The sequence below is a fragment of the Aegilops tauschii genome, chromosome 3 (genome assembly GCF_002575655.3).
Source record: "Aegilops tauschii subsp. strangulata cultivar AL8/78 chromosome 3, Aet v6.0, whole genome shotgun sequence".
Classification (NCBI taxonomy): domain Eukaryota; kingdom Viridiplantae; phylum Streptophyta; class Magnoliopsida; order Poales; family Poaceae; genus Aegilops; species Aegilops tauschii.
The window spans coordinates 452,602,582-452,623,655 of NC_053037.3; the positions used below are offsets into that span (position 1 = coordinate 452,602,582).

General features: G+C 45.8%; 1 protein-coding gene across 2 annotated transcripts; it reads right to left on the reverse strand.

Annotated features, from left to right (window-relative positions):
• Positions 1-10,932: 10,932 nt before the first annotated feature.
• On the reverse strand, positions 10,933-19,768 carry LOC109736179 (beta-glucosidase 5). 2 transcript variants are annotated; one of them, XM_020295398.4, is made up of 13 exons: positions 19,051-19,768; positions 18,747-18,810; positions 18,360-18,418; positions 18,205-18,280; positions 18,035-18,106; positions 17,797-17,884; positions 17,412-17,670; positions 16,907-17,022; positions 16,604-16,827; positions 13,969-13,997; positions 13,657-13,759; positions 13,484-13,571; positions 10,933-11,318 (listed from the first exon to the last, which is right to left on the reverse strand). In XM_020295398.4, the coding sequence occupies exons 1-13, from the start codon at positions 19,180-19,182 to the stop codon at positions 11,090-11,092; spliced, it is 1,539 nt and encodes a 512-aa protein (XP_020150987.1). In that variant the 5' UTR covers positions 19,183-19,768; the 3' UTR covers positions 10,933-11,089. The 2 variants fall into 2 exon arrangements, with proteins under 2 accessions (XP_020150987.1, XP_020150988.1); XM_020295399.4 differs by having other exon boundaries at positions 16,604-16,818; positions 19,051-19,296.
• Between the last annotated feature and the right edge of the window lie 1,306 nt (positions 19,769-21,074).

Genomic DNA, 21,074 nt, shown 5'->3' on the forward strand with positions numbered 1-21,074 from the left:
CATGATCATGTAGTTGACATCGTATTTGTGGCAAAGCCACCGTTCATAATTTTTATACATGTCACTCTTGATTCATTGCATATCCCAGTACACCACCTGAGGCATTCATATAGAGTCATATTTTGTTCTAAGTATTGAGTTGTAATACTTGAGTTGTAAGTAAATAAAAGTGTGATGATCATCATTATTAGAGCATTGTCCCAAGTGAGGAAAGGATGATGGAGACTATGATTCCCCCATAAGTCGGGATAAGACTCCGGACGAAAAATAAAAAAAATAAAAAAAAAGAGGCCATAAAAAAAGAGAAAAGGCCCAACTAAAAAAATGAGAGAAAAGAGAGAAGGGACAATGCTACTATCCTTTTTCCACACTTGTGCTTCAAAGTAGCACCATGATCTTTATGATAGAGAGTCTCCTATGTTGTCACTTTCATATACTAGTGGGGATTTTTCATTATATAACTTGGCTTGTATATTCCAATGGTGGGCTTCCTCAAATTGCCCTAGGTCTTCGTGAGCAAGCAAGTTGGATGCACACCCACTTAGTTTCTTTTGTTGAGATTTCATACACTTATAGCTCTAGTGCATCCGTTGCATGGCAATCCCTACTCACTCACATTAATATCTATTAATGGGCATCTCCATAGCCCGTTGATACGCCTAGTTGATGTGAGACTATCTTCCCTTTTTTGTCTTCTCCACAACCACCATTCTATTCCACATATGGTGATATATCCATGGCTCACACTCATGTATTGCATGATGATTGAAAAGTTTGAGAACACCAAAAGTATGAAACAATTGCTTGGCTTGTCATCGGGGTTGTGCATGATTTAAATATTTTGTGTGGTGAAGATAGAGCATAGCCAGACTATATGATTTTGTAGGGATAACTTTCTTTGGCCATGTTATTTTGAGAAGACATGATTGCTTTATTAGTATGCTTGAAGTATTATTAATTTTATGTCAATACTAAACTTTTATCTTGAATCTTCCGGATCTGAATATTCATACCACAAATAAGAGTATTACATTGAAAATTATGCTAAGTAGCATTCCACATCAAAAATTCTGTTTTTATCATTTACCTACTCGAGGACGAGCAGGAATTAAGCTTGGGGATGCTTGATACGTCTCCAATGTATCTATAATTTTTTATTGTTCCATGCTATATTATATTCTGTTTTGGATGTTTAATGGGCTTTATTATACACTTTTATATTATTTTTGGGACTAACCTATTAACCGGAGGCCCAGCCCGAATTGCTGTTTTTTTTGCCTATTTCAGTGTTTCGAAGGAAAGGAATATCAAATGGAGTCCAAACGGAATAAAACCTTCGGGAACGTGATTTTCAGAACAAACGTGATCCAGAGGACTTGGAGTGGACGTCAAGCAACCGACGAGGAAGCCACGAGGCAGGGGGGCGCGCCTACCCCCTGGGCACGCCCTACACCCTCGTGGGCCCCTCGTAGCTCCCCTGACCGACCTCCTTCGCCTATATATACTCATATACCCTGGAAAAACATCAGATACGGAGCCAAAACCCTATTTCCACCGCCGCAACCTTCTGTACCCGTGAGAGATCCCATCTTGGGGCCTTTTCCGGCGCTTCGCCGGAGGGGGCATTGATCACGGAGGGCTTCTACATCAACACCATAGCCTCTCCGATGATGTGTGAGTAGTTTACTTCAGACCTTCGGGTCCATAGTTATTAGCTAGATGGCTTCTTCTCTCTCTTTGGATCTCAATACAAAGTTCTCCTCGATTCTCTTGGAGATGTATTTGATGTAACTCTTCTTTTTGCGGTGTGTTTGTCGAGATCCGATGAATTTTGGGTTTATTATCAAGATTATTTATGAACAATATTTGAATCTCCTCTGAATTCTTTTATGTATGATTGGTTATCTTTGCAAGTCTCTTCGAATTATCAGTTTGGTTTGGCCTACTAAATTGATCTTTCTTGCAATGGGAGAAGTGCTTAGCTTTGGGTTCAATCTTGCGGTGCTCGATCCCAGTGACAGTAGGGGAACGACACGTATTGTATTGTTGCCGTCGAGGTTAAAAAGATGGGGTTTATATCATATTGCATGAGTTTATCCCTTTACATCATGTCATCTTGCTTAAAGCGTTACTCTGTTCTTATGAACTTAATACTCTAGATGCATGCTGGATAGCGGTCGATGTGTGGAGTAATAGTAGTAGACACAGACAGGAGTTGGTCTACTTGTCATGGACGTGATGCCTATATACATGATCATACCTAGATATTCTCATAACTATGCTCAATTCTATCAATTGCTCGATAGTAATTCGTTTACCCACCGTAATACTTATGCTATCTTGAGAGAAGCCACTAGTGAAACCTACGGCCCCGGGTCTATTTTCCATCATATTAATCTCCCGACAACAAGCTATTTCTGGCGCCATTTATTTTGCTTTCTTTACTTTTACTCTTTATCATAAAAATACCAAAAATATTATCTTATCATCTCTATCAGATCTCACTCTCGTAAGTGACCTGAAGGGATTGACAACCCCTTTATCGCGTTGGTCGCGAGGTTCTTATTTGTTTGTGTAGGTGCATGGGACTCGAGCGTGGTCTCCTATTGGATTGATACCTTGGTTCTCAAAAACTGAGGGAAATACTTACGCTACTTTACTGCATCATCCTTTCCTCTTCAAGGGAAAACCAGCGTAGCGCTCAAGAGGTAGCACCGGCGAGGTCGCCATCCCCGAGCTGGAGATGGTGGCGAAGGAGGAGGTAATGGAGGAGGCGCCGGTGGCCGCGTTCTACCCGGGCCTGGTGGCCAGGGGCGGGGCTGGTCGTGCACTGCTCCAGAGATGGCCGAAGCCGTGGGCGTGAACTGGTGCGTCACTCCGCCGCGGTCACCGGAGCGGGAGGCGTCGCCACGGGAGGAGGTGGTGCAGGCACCTCCCGCCGTCCAGCCCGCCCCCGTCTACCATGCACTGCCGGCCCACCTCTGGACGCCGCCGGCCTACGTCGATCTCGTCAGCGACGACGACGACACCAGCGGCCACTGAAGACGGCGACGGCGACGGCATCGACGGGCACGGCAGGAGCGCGCGGGCAGCGGCCATTTTTATTTTGTTTTTATGTTAATTATTGCACTGGGACGTTAAGTGAACCGTGAAACTGGGCCGTTTTGTGGCCATGACCCTAACTTAAGTTTTAAGTTTTTTTAACTGCATTTATTCACTTTTTAAGTCATTTTATTTAAGTTTTTATGTTTTCTAATCACGTCCAACACGGACAAGATTTGGGGTGCGGCCGCGCGCTGGGCACACCCACGACCCAACGGACAGATGCGGACATGGGCGAACCCATTGCCGCCCCAAAGGGACAAAATCCGGCCAAACCGGACGTCCGTTTGGGGTCGAGCGATGGAGTTGGCGCGACGATCCGCTGTCGGGGGCTGCTGTTGGCTCGCGCATGTCAGCTCCTGGCGCACCCTTGGACGGACTCACGACCGAGTCAACTTCTGCACACGCGTCATCGCCTGGCACGCCACCGGACGGGCCCGCTCCTGGCTAGCGCTCGCTTGCGCCTCGGCGTGCGTTCGGGACGCGGCTCCCCACCACGACCGTAGCAACCCAGGGGAGGACTCCTTCCCAGAGTCGGGCCACCAGTCCGACCCCGCGGCCCTAAACGCCCAAGCGGCCCCCTCCAGCGAGCCCAGCAGCAATGCCATGCAGCCTAGCGGCCCATTGCATGCATCAGACGACCCTGCGCCTACCACAACCCCGCTTCGACCAACTACGCAGCGCTTCGCCTCGCCACCAATCACAATGCGCCGCTCCCGGCCGCGAGGTGCATCTTGGACGCTGGGCGAGTTTTCTCTCCGCTGCCACCAAACACCTGAACTCGATCCTTCCCGCGCCTGGGATGCGGCATCGCTGGCAGCCCCTTAACTTCTCTCCGCGCCGGGGCCGCTCGGCCTCGTCTGCATCCTGCCGGGCCGGCGCACCGCCGACTGCGGAGCACCGTGCGCAAGTTTAGGTGCTGCGTACTCTTGGGATCCTCGGCCTCGACCAGAAGATATCCGCCACAGAGATGAAAGCATACGAAGACGTCTTCGCCGCTCCGATCCCGATGGCTGTGCTCTCCGCCATCGCAGCACTAGTCGACCGCGAGCTGCCCGCCGGCCCGGAGGCGTCGGCACCTGCCTCGGCGACCTTGGCGGCTGAGGTTGCGGTGTAGCGCGGCGCTCCGCCTTCATTGTCGACCCCGTTTCCATGGATCACGACCTAAAAATTGTGATTTGGAACGTGCGCGGCCTTAACGCGCGCGCGCGACGCACCGCCATCTGCTCGCTAATCGTCACTAGTGGCGCCTCCATTGTATGTTTGCAAGAGACTAAGATGGCTTTGATCTGCTCGTCGGTTGTCCTTGAGGCGCTCGGCTCCGAGTTCGACGAGTACGTGTACTTGCTGGCGGATGACACCCGCGGTGGCATTCTACTGGCGTGGAAAAGCCGGGTGGTGACCATTACTAACCCCGAGTTCACCACGCACACGCTGTCGGCCCAGGTCACTCCCCCCTCGAGCCAGCACCCGCCTTGGTGGTTGTCCATCGTGTATGGGCCTCAATTGGATGACGAAAAGATCGAGTTCCTTCGTGAACTCCGTGACCTACGTGCCTCTTGCCCAGGGCCATGGATGCTTTGCGGCGACTTCAACCTGATCTACCGCGATGAAGACAAAAACAACAACAACTTGGACAGACACATGATGAGGCGGTTCAAACACTTGCTCAATGACTTGGCGCTCAAGGAGGTCTATCTTAACGGGCGCCGTTACACATGGTCCAGTGAGCACTCCCCTCCAACTCTTGTCCACCTCGACTTGATCATAAACCCACAATTCATCGGTCCACGCTACCTCTTGAGCACTGCGTTGGTTTTCCCTTGAAGAGGAAAGGGTGATGCAGCAAAGTAGCGTAAGTATTTCCCTCAGTTTTTGAGAACCAAGGTATCAATCCAGTAGGAGGCTACGCGCGAGTCCCTCGCACCTACACAAACAAATAAATCCTCGCAACCAACGGGATAAGGGATTGTCAATCCCTACACGGTCACTTACGAGAGTGAGATCTGATAGATATGATAGAATAATATTTTTGGTATTTTTATGATAGAGATGCAAAGTAAAATAAAAGCAATGGAAATAACTAAGTGTTGAAAGATTAATATGATGGAAGATAGACCCGGGGGCCATAGGTTTCACTAGTGGCTTCTCTCATGAGCATAAGTATTTCACGGTGGGTGAACAAATTACTGTTGAGCAATTGACAGAATTGAGCATAGTTATGAGAATATCCAGGTATGATCATGTATATAGTCATCACGTCCGAGACAAGTAGACCGACTCCTGCCTGCATCTACTACTATTACTCCACACATCGACCGCTATCCAGCATGCATCTAGAGTATTAAGTTCATAAGAACAGAGTAACGCCTTAAGCAAGATGACATGATGTAGAGGGATAAATTCATGCAATATGATAAAAACCCCATCTTGTTATCCTCGATGGCAACAATACAATAAGTGCCTTGCTGCCCCTACTGTCACTGGGAAAGGACACCGCAAGATTGAACCCAAAACTAAGCACTTCTCCCATTGCAAGAAAGATCAATCTAGTAGGCCAAACCAAACTGATAATTCGAAGAGACTTGCAAAGATAACCAATCATACATAAAAGAATTCAGAAGATTCAAATATTGTTCATAGATAAACTTGATCATAAACCCACAATTCATCGGTCTCAACAAACACACCGCAAAAGAAGATTACATCGAATAGATCTCCACGAGAGAGGGGGAGAACATTGTATTGAGATCCAAAAAGAGAGAAGAAGCCATCTAGCTAATAACTATGGACCCGAAGGTCTGAGGTAAACTACTCACACTTCATCGGAGAGGCTATGGTGTTGATGTAGAAGCCCTGTGTGATCGGTGCCCCTTCCGGCGGAGCTCCGGAACAGGCCCCAAGATGGGATCTCGTGGGTACAGAAGGTTGCGGCGGTGGAATTGGGTTTTTGGCTCCGTATCTGATCGTTTGGGGGTACGTAGGTATATATAGGAGGAAGGAGTACGTCGGTGGAGCAACAGGGGGCCCACGAGCGTGGAGGGCGCGCCTGGGGGGGGGGGGGGGTAGGCGCGCCCCCTACCTCGTGGCTTCCTGCTTTGTTTCTTGACGTAGGGTCCAAGTCCTCTAGATCATGTTCGTTCCGAAAATCACGTTCCCGAAGGTTTCATTCTGTTTGGACTCCGTTTGATATTCTTTTTCTGCGAAACTCTGAAATAGGCAAAAAAACAGCAATTCTGGGCTGGGCCTCCGGTTAATAGGTTAGTCCCAAAAATAATATAAAAGTGAATAATAAAGCCCAATAATGTCCAAAACAGAAGATAATATAGCATGGAGCAATCAAAAATTATAGATACGTTGGAGACGTATCAAGCATCCCCAAGCTTAATTCCTGCTCGTCCTCGAGTAGGTAAATGATAAAAACAGAATTTTTGATGTGGAATGCTACTTGGCATAATTTCAATGTAATTCTTCTTATTGTGGCATGAATGTTCAGATTTGACATGATCCAAGATAAAAGTTTAATGTTGACATAAAAACAATAATATTTCAAGCATACTAACTAAGCAATTATGTCTTATCAAAATAACATGGCCAAAGCAAGTTATCCCTACAAAATCATATAATCTGGCTATGCTCCATCTTCCCCACACAAAATATTCATATCATCTACGACCCCGGTTTTAGCCAAGCAATTGGTTCATACTTTTAACGCGCTTCAGCCTTTTCAACTCTTACGCAATACATGAGCGCAAGCCATGGATATAGCACTATGGTGTAATAAGGTATAATGGTAGGGGTTATATGGGAAGACAAAAAAGGAGAAAGTCTCACATCAACGAGGCTAATCAACGGGCTATGGAGATGCCCATCAATTGATGTTAATGCGAGGAGTAGGGATTGCCATGCAACGGATGCACTAGAGCTATAAGTGTATGAAAGCTAAAAAAAGAAACTAAGTGGGTGTGCATCCAACTTGCTTGCTCACGAATACCTCGGGCATTTGAGGAAGCCCATCATTGGAATATACAAGCCAAGTTCTATAATGAAATTTCCCACTAGTATATGAAAGTGACAAAATGAGAGACTCTCTATTATGAAGATCACGGTGCTACTTTGAAGCACAAGTGTGACAAATTTCCCTTCTCTCTTTTTTTCTCATTTTTTTATTTGGGCCTTTTCTCTTTTTTTATGGCCTCTTTTTTTTTCCTTTTTTAGTCCGGAGTCTCATCCCGACTTGTGGGGGAATCGTAGTCTCCATCATCTTTTCCTCACTTGGGACAATGCTCTAATAATGATCATCATCACACTTTTATTTACTTACAACTCATGAATTACAACTCAATACTTAGAACAAAATATGACTCTATATGAATGCCTCCGGCGGTGTACCGGGATATGCAATGAATCAAGAGCGACATGTATGAAAGAATTATGAACGGTGGCTTTGCCACAAATACAATGTCAACTACATGATCATGCAATGCAATATGGCAATGATGGAGTATGTCATGATAAATGAAGCGGTGGAAAGTTGCATGGCAATATATCTCGGAATGGCTATGGAAATGCCATGATAGGTAGGTATGGTGGCTGTTTTGAGGAAGATATAAGGAGGTTTATGTGTGATAGAGCGTATCATATCACGGGTTTTGGATGCACCGGCGAAGTTTGCATCAACTCTCAAGGTGAGAAAGGGCAATGCGCGGTACCGAAGAGGCTAGAAAATTGCGGAAAGGTAAGTGTACGTATAATCCATGGACTCACATTAGTCATAAAGAACTCATATACTTATTGCAAAAACTTATTAACCCTCGAAGCAAAGTACTACTACGCATGCTCCTAGGGGAAGGGTTGGTAGGAGTTAACCATCGCGCGATCCCGACCGCCACACAAAGGAAGACAATCAACAAATACTTCATGCTCTGACTTCGTTACATAACGGTTCACCATACGTGCATGCTACGGGAATCACAAACTCCAACACATGTATTTTTCAATTCCACAATTACTCAACTAGCACAACTATGATATTACCACCTTTATATCTCAAAACAATTATCAAGCATCAAATTTCTCATGATATTAATTAAAGCAAATTGCCATGCTATTTTAAGGCTCTCAAAATAATATAAGTGAAGCATGAGAGATCAATAGTTTCTATAAAACAAATCCACCACCGTGCTCTAAAAGATATAAGTGAAGCACTAGAGCAAAACTATATAACTCAAAAGATATAAGTGAAGCACATAGAGTATTCTAATAATTTCCGAATCATGTGTGTCTCTCTCAAAAGGTGGCTTCGGGGATAGATTCCTTGAGTGGCTGGCGATCCTCTTGTCTTCTGCTAGCACCAAGGTGCTGCTCAATGGAAGCCCCGGCCCCCCAATTTGGCATCGCCAAGGCCTGCGACAAGGGGACCCCATGTCGCAGCAACTATTTGTCTTGGCTGTAGACACCCTTGGTCGCCTGTTCAAGCACGCACCGAGCTCGGGATCATACGCCGGCTGCACCCCTCCAGACCGATCCCCCCATCTCGCTTTATGCGGACGACGTGGTCCTCTTCTGTCACCCGCAGTCGGACGACATCGAGGCCGTGAAGGCAATCCTGCAGCTTTTTGGCCGGGCATCCGGACTCCGCGTCAACTTCGCCAAGAGCACCGCCACGCTCATCCGCTGCGAAGATGACACTGTACTGCCCGTTGTCGAGAGCCTGGGCTGCCCAATCGTCAAGCTCCCCATCACTTACCTCGGCATCCCGCTCACCATTCGACGCCCCACCACCGCGCAGCTGCTCCCCCTCGTCGACAAAGGGCGGGCAGAATGCCCACCTGGAAGGCTTGGCTCATGAACCGAGCAGGCCGGCTCACGCTGGTGAAATCGGTGCTCAGCGCGATCCCGCTGCACCAGCTGCTTGTTTTGGCGCCCCCAAAGAGGATCCTCTGCATGCTTGAGCGTATCCAGTGAGGGTTCCTTTGGGTCGGGCGCGCCGAGGCCAAGGGAGGCCACTGCCACGTTAACTGGCATCGCGTCTCGCGCCCCAGGAGCCTCGGCAGACTGGGCGTGCATGATCTGGAGCGCACCGGCATGGCGCTCAGGACCCGTTGGCTCTGGTTCAGCAAAACCGACGAGCATCGTGCATGGGCTGGTCTCGACCTCCAGTTCTCTACTGAGGAGCAGGCCTTCTTCTTTGCCAGCACCCACACGTCCATTGGTAACGACCACAACACCAAATTTTGGGAGGACCGGTGGATCAATGGACGCTCCGTTCGCGAGATTGCACCCTTGCTGCACGCCTGCATCCCAAAACGGCGAAGGAAGAACAGGACGGTCGCTGAGGGCCTGCAGGCCCATCTCTGGGCGCGCGACATCCACGGTGTCCTGGGAGTTCACGAGATCGGCCAGTACTTGTTGCTTTGGCGACTCCTCGAGGGTATTGCCCTCTCCGCCGAGCCTGACAAGCTGATTTGGAAGTGGACAGAGGCCGGCACCTACACTGCTAAATACGCCTACCTCGCATCCTTCCACGGATCAATCGCCTGCAACCACTGGAAGCTCACTTGGAAGAGTTGGGCGCTGCCGAAAGTGAAATTGTTTCTCTGGCTTGTCAGCCTTGACCGCTGCTGGACGGCTGACCGCCTCGATCGACATGGGCTTCAGCACCACACGGCGTGCCCCTTGTGCGACCAAGCCCCGGAGACAATGCAGCACCTCCTGCTAGCCTGCCCCTTCTCACGGCAGGTCTGGCACGAGATCCTTTCCTGGATGCGCATGACCTGCCGAGCGCCGGCCAATGACAGCTCCCTGCTCGACTGGTGGCTCAACGCCAAGCAAGACACCTCCCAGCTGATGCGCAAGGGGCTTGCATCCGCGACGCTTCTGACATCCTGGATGATTTGGAAACACCGAAACGACTGCATCTTCGACCGCGAGCAACCGTCCGATCACGCCTTAGTGAGTAGGATCAAGGCCAAAGCCATGCTCTGGGCCACTGCTGGCGCTGCTGGCCTTAGAGTCGTGCTGCCCACCTCATGGGATGTGCACTAGCATCTAATTTCTGTCTGAAACCGCCTCCTAGAAGGATTGTAATTACAAACTCTCTCTTTTCAATGGAATGAAATGCATGGGTCCCCTGCGTTTTCTCGAAAAAGTATGAGTAGCTGTCACAGATTAAGAAAAGACAGAGGCAGCTGATTTTTTGTCCGATGAAGAGTGAATTTTATTGACTCAAAATGACCCATCAAGTGGATATAAACATAATGAGCACACATCCAGCATCTCCATGGTTAGGATGCATACAACCAACAAGTTAGGGCTAGAAGGCTCCATAGTCAGGATGCATACAACCAACAAGTTAGGGCTAGAAGGTCGGGGTTGGGCGGGAAGGCGTGCGGTGCGTCCCTATGTTTACTGAGAACAGGCCACCATAGAACAAATTTGGGCTAATGGAGTAGAATGTTACAGAGAAAATCTAGATTTGGAGAACTAAATTTTTGGGGATCTGATAGCTAGTGCTTAATCCCTTTAACCAACAAAACTTCCTTCATAGTGCGTAGCTTTTGGCGATCTGCTATAGAGATGCTCAGCAGTATGTGATGGCTGAATGTGCATCCTCCCCTGGTTCCTCCACAGGACCAACGGGCCACCACTCAAACCACTGCTCTGAACGATGCGCATCCATGAACTCCATTCCGGCGACTGACAAAAACCAAGCCACGCGTTTCTTCACATCTAATCTTTGCACGGACCCTCTGATAGCCACATAGCGTTCATCTTCTGACTCTGCTTCTGCAACTCGATGGTTGTCTGAAAGCTATGTGACAATATCCATGCAGGCGTAACCTTGATGTTTTCTTTTTATCTGAACTCATGGTTTTTTGTAACAAGGGTCGATGTAATGTAGCAGCAAAGAAATGCATCACGTACATTTCGAGCGTTTCGTTTCTTCAACTTGCTCTGAAAAGTGATGGCTTTCTAAAGAAAATGATTACGAAGATACAGTAGTGGTTACACGAGCATTGGTTTCTAGTAATGCAGTGGTTCGGTTGTGCTTGAGGAAGCCGGAGTACCAGCGAGCCGAGAGCCTGGCCTGCCGCGGCCGGCTTCCGTCGGCGAAGTCGACGCGGTACAGCCCGTACCTCGACTGGTACCCGGACAGGAGCTCGAACACGTCCATGAACGCCCACACTAAGTAGCCTCTCACGTTCGCCCCGTTCCTGCACCACAAACAGAGGGCATCACGCTAGTGGCGGAGGTTCAAAGAAAAAGTTGGGAGGGCCAGGCTACGGAAGAGCACAAAATTTTTAGGCATTAATCACTACCTAACGCTTAATATTTGTTTGTTAAGTGAATTTGAGTGTATGAAGTTCATTGAAACAAGGTTGCTTCTATTTAACACTGTAGAAACATTGACCAGGCCACCTCCCCCTCTCTCGCGACCGCGTCGCCCCCCCCCCCCCCCCCCCCCCCGCGGGCGGCCGGCCGCGCACCTTCCTCTCCCGCCTCCAGCCCCCTCTCCCCTTCCTCCCCGCCGCCGTTGCTGGCGCCCGCGGCCGGCCTGGCCCTGGGGTCGCTGGCGGCGGCGGCCCTCTTGCCCTTCCCCTCCCGGTGGCTCCGGCGCGGGGCAGAGTTGCACCGAGGGGTGCTCCTAGGCGGCGGCGGGGTTCCCTGTCACAGAGCGGGCAGGCAGCTGGGCGGCGGCGCCGTCGTTGGCAGCGGGGTGGCGCTGTGGCTCGTCCTGGCGGCGGCGCTCGGCCCAGATCTAGGCCCTACGGGGCCCATTTGGGCCTGGGCGGGCCGGCGACGAGGCTGGTTGGCGACGTGATTCCCGGGATGCAGGGGAGCGGCGTCGCGCGACGGGGGCTGGCGGCACCGACGCCAGCTTGCTGCAGCACGGCCGGCGGGGCTTAGCGGGCCCGTTTCGGGCCTGGCCGGGCCAGGGGTGGCCTGGTATGCCCCGCTGCCGTGTCCGGCCGGTTACCGCGACAGTGCCGGAGGCACGGCTTCTCGCACGACGGCGGTGGAGGTGGTTCCCTTCCGCTCGGCCTTGGTTCTGCTGCTCTCGTCGCGTGGCGCTTCTCTCCGGTCTTCTCGACCTCGTGGTGGTGCTCGTAGTGAGACGGCGCGGACGGTGGCGCAACCGCGGTGGCGCATTGGGTGGTTGTTTGGATGGTTGGCTCCGGATGGACGGTGGTGTTTGGTGAGCGGGAGAAATCCTTGCCGGTTCGTCCGGTGCCGATGCGGTGACACCGGCGGGTGCCACCATTCCTTCTTGAAGGGCGTTGGTGGTAGCCATCCCCTACTTTCCTCCGCATACCGGGAGAAACCCTAGGACTTGTCCGGGCAACAGCGTCGTCGGTGTCGCATACCTTCTTGGAGGTGCTGCTTGGTATGCGGCACTTGGAGCCTCGGGCTGTGGTGGGGTGTTTCTGGAGGGCGCAGCGGTGGTGGGCCTTCCGCGCTTTGTCGAGCTGCCGTTGTTGGCATTATGTTTCTTTTTTTTTTGTCTTTGGGCTTGTTGTGCTAGCGTCGAGTTGTGTACTATGTTGGTTGGTTGCTTTGGAATACAAAGCGGGGAGAAACCCTTTTTCGGTAAACAAGGTTGCTTAACGTGGTACACAATGAGTATCTTACCGGTAACTGTTCGGTAAAAATTCAATGAAAATAAAAGGACCGAGTAGTGACTAAAATGTTAAGCAACAGAGCTTGGCATATTGTATTTCAAGCTTTTTAAATGTAAATGGATAGGTAGTTTAGCTACCCCGATGATATGATGAACAACCTGGGAATTATAGGTCGGGTTATATAAGTGGCGGGCATAAGCTTCTTGAACAAAGCAAATTCCCTTGTACTAGTCTGCAAGCTAGGAGAAATATTCACCATTGAGCTCACACATGCAAATTTTAAAAATATTTCTACTTGAGGGATTTATTTTTCTATCTTTTCTCTGAGTATTTAATACGGAGGGCCGGGAGGCCGGAGCCTGGAGGGAAAGGAGGATGGCGCCCCAACGAGGTCACAAGGAGGGCCGGGGAGGGCGGCGCCGTGGCGGTGCAGCGTAGGCGGAGGCGTGCGAAAAGTCTTACGTGTTGCGTGCGTTTAGCAGCAAGGAGCGAGGAAGCTGTGCGATCTGCGCATCGTTACTGTGCAACGCATGCGCGTCGTTGCTGTGTGGCGGCTGCTGCTCCTGCTGTGTACGTTCGAGTGAGTTTGGAGGTTTTGATCAATCATCAGGCTTGGTCTCCTGTATGTAGTTGACTGGCCGACTGGGCTAAATAGGTAGGAAGAAGTATAGCATAGGTATAAAAATCACAGAAACCTGGGCATGCTGAAAGTACGGGTATATATAGTACTATGTTTGATCTGATCTCAACGCACGCACCTTATCGCGTTCAGTGTGCTTTCCATGTAGCTGCTCAGGTAACTGACCCTTTCGGTGTCATCCAGACCGTCATCGGCAGATCCCATGCCTGAAACAAACCACATGACAACATGAGTAACATGCTCCTTCAATTTGTTCGTCAAACAGATCCCATGGCTGGGAAATTTGCTTGCCGTTCTCTTGGACATAGACGGGAAGGTTCCCGTAGGTTTCTTTCAGGTATTCCAGCTGAAGCTGCAACCCTTTGGGATCACTTGAGACATTTGCTGGGGCGCCCTGCACTTCAATAAATATCATCTTTGACAGTTACTGTCAAGCTTTTGACATCAGTTTTTAAGTGGGTGTTGCTTTTCTAGTCTCTTGAGGAATTTCAGAAAATATAACCAAAGAAATGGATGTACACTGAATGGCCAAAATAACTGCATTTTTAGCTACAAATTGACAACTTCTTTGCGAAACACATTGATGACATAATATGTTTGTACCTGACCAGCTGGTGGACCTGTCCTAGAACCTGCATCATACAAAGGGATCACTAGTTAGAACGGTACAAACTCCTCTGTTAAGTATAGTAGACACTAATTAAACGTGTTTTCGAGGGATGACTTGAGACTGCACTCAGAAAAATGCTCAATTTTGTGACTGGTGAATCTGGAAGGGTGCTTGCCAGCTTGTCTTCACAGCAGCTTGGCTAGCCTTGCATATTAAGAACTAGCGGTGTGTCCCGCTCGAGTTGTGTAGTTTTAATGATTTTTATTGTTAATTGTTGGTTCTACATGGAGTCGCCAACATGGGAGTACTACTTATGCAAACATAATAGGATTTTTCTCAAAATCTCCCATTAAGTGTAATAGATGTTGTTGGTAAAAATCTTTGTGTGACCATTCAAGACCGAGGTATCGAGGTCCACAGCTCTCATTCAAACCAATAAACTTTTGAACTAATCTCACCCCTTCAATTTATCTTTGTCGATATTTGTCTATTTTCCAACCAATAGCTTTCTGAGAGTATTTTCTACAAAAATAAGATCCGTACAGACTTTATGATTTCTACCTCCACCCGCCTTGACACTGGAGGTGTATACTGCAGTTATATTTTATGATTTACAGTTTGATGACTATGTGCATCACTTGACGCAGAGGAAGGTAATTCTTCTTTTCGAAAAAAAAGATGCATGCATACGTCTTCTCATTGTTTTTCTCAAATTTTCTATTGCACTTCTTCATGCAAGGCTACCTAATTATTGATATTTGTTGCTAAAAACTGTTCACTCACATAGCTTATTTTGTCTAATTACACTGCATTGACATGTATTTTTTATGTGGCACGTTCTTGTCAGCAACCGCGTCAGATTCAACTTAATCGTTCTTATGCCCCAGGACTCCATTCTTCAGTAGGTGTTTTGTGCGTGGGCGCATGTGTTTGTGCGTATATATTGCACTTGGTATTTCTAAAAATAATATTCTGATATCTTATGTGTTATCTGTGAAAATAAATTACCAAATTTGTTTTAATTTGTATTCCACATTTATCTAAGCGAGCATTTTTTTGGAAGGGTATGTGAACATTTTTTTTGCAGGCAAGGGTTTGTGAACATAGCCATATTGGCCGTCTGCATTTGTATATCTATGTGCTCAAAGATATTATTAGGTAAATGTTTCATACATCTCCTCGTGCATGTACATTCTAATTGTAAGGTACGGTGGTTTGGATCCCGGACTCCACGCAAACTGGAACTTTCACCATAAAAAAGTCATATATTTAAACTTATTGAATTTATGAAAAAGTATCCAACATATAAATCTAGGTTTGTTCTACATGCCTAAAAAATCATCAATAAATATGTTGAGTTGTGCGCTACACTAATAACAATATGTGAGTATACAATAGCAAATAGTCATATTCATCGTACATCCATATATTAGTATTTTTGGCATAGTGTGAATCTTTTTGAATGCATAGTGAACTTCTACTTGTAATCATGAAATAAAATTCGATTTTGAAATTTAAAATGTATTTTTAAAAATTGAAAGAACAGACACAAAGGAGAGATAGTTGAGTTCATTTTGTAATTTTCATATATGCTCAAGGCTATAGTTGTGCCCTTGTCGGGCACAATCGTTATGATCCGTGTGCTGATACAATGGTTGCATATTTACATGAGAGCAATATATAGTCACAAATTGAAAAAAGTAGTTTTTTTGTTACGGTGAGCATAGTCTGATTGTCTTGCATGCGCCGTACATACTTAAAGTACTAACCTCATATAAATCATCCTCTCGCTCCGATTCAGCTTTTTTTTGACGAATCTCGCTCCGATTCAGTTTACTGGTACGGACTCTGTTAAGTTGTACGTGTTTTTTTTCCTTTCAGTTCTTTTGTTTTCCGCGGAGTAATAAAAGTAACTGAGTTCGAATCGGTTTGCGACTAGGAAGGCCCGTGTGAGTAGGACTCTTCCTACCTGTGACCCATCTCTTTTTTTTGGACAATGTGACCCATCTCTCTTAATTTGTTTTTTTCTTCAATTATCTCTCTTAATTTGTTGTGCAAAAGTGAGACAACCTTTTTTTTGTTCCGCTTTATAATCTTCACTGTTAAGAGAACCTACCCTTTAATGACAGATCTTGGCCGAATCTTCACCGTTGAGACATCTTGGCTCTTCAATGACAGATCTTGGCTGTTTGTTTTCTATCAAACGCGAGATAGCCTTTCTTTTGTTCCGTTTTAGAATCTTCACCGTTAAGAAAACCAACCCTTGAATGACAGATCTTGGCCGAATCTCCACTATTAAGACATCTTGACTTTTCAATGACAGATCTTGGCCGTTCATTTTCTATCGTTTTAATAATATAATAGATAGATAACACACCCCACTTTTTTGGGGTAATCAGGACTCAGGAATCCCCTTGTTTGCTTGTGTGACCACTGACAGAAAAATGAATATCAAGCCTACTGTTGCACACAATTTCTAGTGCAACTACATAATTAACCGTTAGATGAAGAATGAATATCCTAGAAAGGGACTCCAAAAAACCAATCTAATTGAACATCCAAATAGAGTACACAACTATGAGCAGTTAAGCAACAAGCCTAGTATCATTATCCAAAAAACATACTTACCCCTTGTACTAACTGAAATGTCTGCGAAGTAATCTCGAACGCCTGTTTTGAAAGGGCGACCATTCACATAGAGAGAGTAGTAATGATTTATTCCAATAAAATCTAAAGAACCCTTGATAAGTTCAGACTGAACTTCCGTGAAGGGTGGAAGGCGAGAGCCGACATTCTTCTTCATCACTTGTGGGTAGTCCCCAAACACCAATGGATCTAGTATCCTGGCAGTACTGCACTTAAGATCTCAACAATGCACGTATTATGCAGGTTAAACACTCCCAATAACAAAACGGAGGTACAGTATCATACCAGCCGAAGTAGAAATCTTTACATCTCCGAGTTGCATCTAAATCCACAGTGGAATTTGTCCATGGATAACTCCAGAAAGAGTAAATACTTATGCCAATAACTCCTTTTTGCATGGCCTATGTCCAAAAAGGTTCCTTAGTTATTTATGAGCCTATACCTCAGAAAGATTTGCACCGTGACAGGGAAATAACAAAAAAGTAATAGTACCTTTTTATAGAAAACGAAGAATAAGAGTCTATGTACATGATGTCCCTGTTTTAAAGGGAACTGGGCCCAGGAACCTAAATAAAATAAATCGACTACTTCCCTAGGAAAATACGATCCTCAGTGTGTAGCCAATGTTGAAACATGTATTAATAAAAAGTTGAATTAGGATGCGGTTAATGTGTAATGACTGAAAATGGTGCCTCTACCCTTGAGAAAAGTTAAAAAGTTTGGAATATCACAGTTCATGAAGACCTAAACATCACCAAAACTATTCCATGTACAAAAATCATCCACTCACTTGATATTTTCTTCTGTACAGACTGACCACCGATGCATGCGCCATAAGGGTATTATGAGCTGCTATGTATGGCTCCACACTAGAGTCCCCGGCGGTGCACTTTGTTGCTCCAAACGGATCCGAGCAACGGGCAGGAGGGAATATAGCAATATCATAAGAGGCCACTATACCAATGTTTGGCTGATTCACCGTCGTCCAAGTTGCAACCCTATCTCCAAACTCCCTGAAGCAAACATCTGCATATGCTGTGAAATCTTCGCTGCATTTTTCAGATTTGAAAAGATGGATATGGCAAAAAGAGTATGTTGTAAGTACGCTGATGACATATAAAATCGCCACTGCAGTAGAATTATCTATGTGGTGGTGAAAGCATATATACACTCACATAATTCTGGGGCTTAACCATCCACCATACTCATCTTCCAGAATCCGAGGGAGATCTAGATGGTGAAGTGTGATATGGACCTGAATTCCTGGGATAAATACCACAGAGACAAGAGGGTTCAAACTTTTATTTTGTATTCATTTCTTGAGGAGGAACATCGATTATATGAAGTATGATCCTGACAATTGATTGCAGTTAAATATCTTTAAATGCTCAAAGATCTAATAAAAATACTTACCATGATTCACTAGCTCATGAATGAGGTTATTGTAGTACTCTAGCCCTTTGGGATTGACAGCTCCACGTCCATCTACAAACCCAAAAATTCCGGAATCAATGAGGCAATTTAGAAAAGACACGCTCACTTGGAAAATTAATTTTTGATGAAGGTTATGAGAATTTATGTACTCGGAATGAGTCTTGACCAGGAGATGGAGAACCTATAAGCCTCTAGGCCTGTCTCAGACATGAGGTTCACATCCTCCTACAAAATCAGATAAGCCAAATTTCTTTTGGAACCATCAAAGCAGAGAAATGCTCAATATTTCGCAGGGGCTATTTACCATGTATTTGTGGTACCCATCTGCAGTAACATCTCCCGTGCTTTTGTCAGGTATTTTTCCTGCAAGATAAAAAAATCTAGCTGTCAAAATTGACCTAACTGCGATTGGTCAAGTTGTGGGTCTTGGCTATTGGATTGCCAATAATTTATTCTAAATTTAGTTATGCTTCAGCAACATAAATGATGTGTAAATTGTTCTATCAAGAGGGAACTGATCTCAGATACCCACTCAACGCATTAGGGAAGCTGATCACAAATTGTTGATGGTGCTATTTCTTAGCAATGCAAAATATCCACGATCATATGCGCCCATGCTAAAACAAGCTACTGTCAGGCATTGCGCCACTGAAAAAACAGAGACAGATTTCAGAAGCATTTAACAACCCACCTGCGTGAGTGAAAGTGTCCCAACTGCTCGGGCTCCTGCCATCCTCAGCAACAGCACCCTCATACTGCACGCAAAAGAAACATCAAAACTGATTAAATTGACGACGGCACCCGATGGACTAGATACTACTCCCTTCGTTCCTAAATATTTGTCTTCTTAGAGATTTCAAATGAACTATCACATACGGATGTATACAGACATATTTTAGAGCGTAGATTCACTCATTTTGCTCCGTATGTAGTCACTTGCTGAAATCTCTAGAAAACCAAATATCTAGGAACGGAGGGAGTAGTAGATTACTTACTTGATATGCCGAGGTTCCGGCTCCAAAGACGAACTCCTGTGGAAAATCACTTCTTGTGAAGCCAAGAGCTGCCCCAGTTGCATCATGAACCCAGAGGGACAACAAGAGGTAGAAGAAGGCCGTAGCACCCATCTATGCTTGTGCCTTTCTTTGCATACTCGACTAGCTCCCTTCGGAGGAGATTTATATATATTAGATAGAGAATTAATCTCAACAGCAACCTCGTGGAAATCAATCTGAATGCACGTGCCTGCACGCTTCAATGCACATTGCCTTTCCTTTTCCAATAACGACACCTGGGGCTTTCTTGATACTGTGCTGCATTCATTCAGTTGCCGCTCTAAGGTGGTGGTGTGTTCAACCGCCCCTTCAGCACCCCACGAGCCCCATCGGCAAATTGATGGAAAAGACATGCTCACTTGGAAAATCAATTCCCTGCAAATAACGAACAGGAGGGATGGTGAGCGTCAGCATCTGCTACTCTTATCCAGGTTAAGTGGAAGACGAACGGCATCCATAGTGGCTTCAGCTAGATAGAAATCCGGTTTTGCTAACAGTTAGGTGCCTGAAAAAAACTTTTGTTCCAGTCGAATCTTTTTTCTAAAGGCAGCAGCAGCCGGCTCGGTTTTGTTGCAGTCGTTCTTTCTTTCTTTCCCTGGAACAACCCGCTTACAGAGGCTGGCTTACTACTTACTACTGGATGGCTGCAGCAGGCCACAGTCCACATACAAAGGCTTGGTCTGATCAATTAATTACTCCCTCCATTCTAAAATAATTGAAGTCATTGTATATTAGATGGGAAGATTGATTATTGGGTTTGACCCGTTAAGAAACTAGTTTAGATTTTTCTTACATACCTTTATCGGTCATGAAAAAACATTGCAGAAAAAACATTGCATGATTTGGTTGTATCTTCATACCCACGTACGCTAATGAAGTACTCCCTCCGTTCCTAAATATTTGTCTTTCTAAACATTTCAAATGACTATCACGTACGGATGTATGTAGACATATTTTAGAGTGTAGATTCACTCATTTTGCTCCGTATGTAGTCACTTGTTGAAATGTCTAGAAAGACAAATATTTAGGAACGGAGGGAGTACTCGGTTACATGCATACCTCGGTTGGAAAGAAGGGTACCCACGTACATTGATTACCTAAGAAATTATTGCCTGAAGGTTCTGGTATGGAAAGTGTATTAATGGGTTAATCAATTTGCATTGATTTGGAAAGGATAATTGATAAAATTATTTAATGGGCATCCTAACGGATGGCTAGAGTCATGCAAGTTTTATTGTCATGATTTCTAGGCGTGAATGTACTTGGGTATATACCTTTTTTTCTAGGCATGGGAATTGGTGATGATACTACATTTAAACAATTCGTATATATTTTTTTTAATGTGAGTATATACCACTTAGTAACCGAGTATCTATGTTGAGGAGAAGTTAAAATAGGAAGATTTTTGTATCATTAGATATATCTTTAAAATTTAATTAATGGGTATGTATAGTGAGCAGAAGTTAAAATAGGAATTTAGTAACCGGGTTTATGTATATTATCGTTAGCTGTAAAATAGCATTGTGTCTATATTTTGATTAGGTATAATACCCTTGGAATGTGTATAATTACATTAGGTATATCACCAACAAATACGAGTAGGTATAATACCAACCAACTAGTATCGCATGAAGGTGCTAGGTATATACTTGCAATACGTACACATTTCCATTGGGTAACCGGGTATGTATGGTGAGCAGAAGTTAAAATAGGAAGTTAGTAACCGTGTTTGCGTATATTATCATCAGGTATAATAACCCCGGTGCGTGTATTATGTGCCATTGGGTTACAAGACATGTTAGACTACATTTATAGGTATCTAGAACTTAGAATAAATCACTGGGCATATAGTATCTGAGTACGAATGTTGAAACTATTTTTAACGATACAATAGTATAATTGTATAATGCAAAAAATTGTTTATGAGAGAATCAGTAGCATGAATTATTCTTGGAAACCAATCT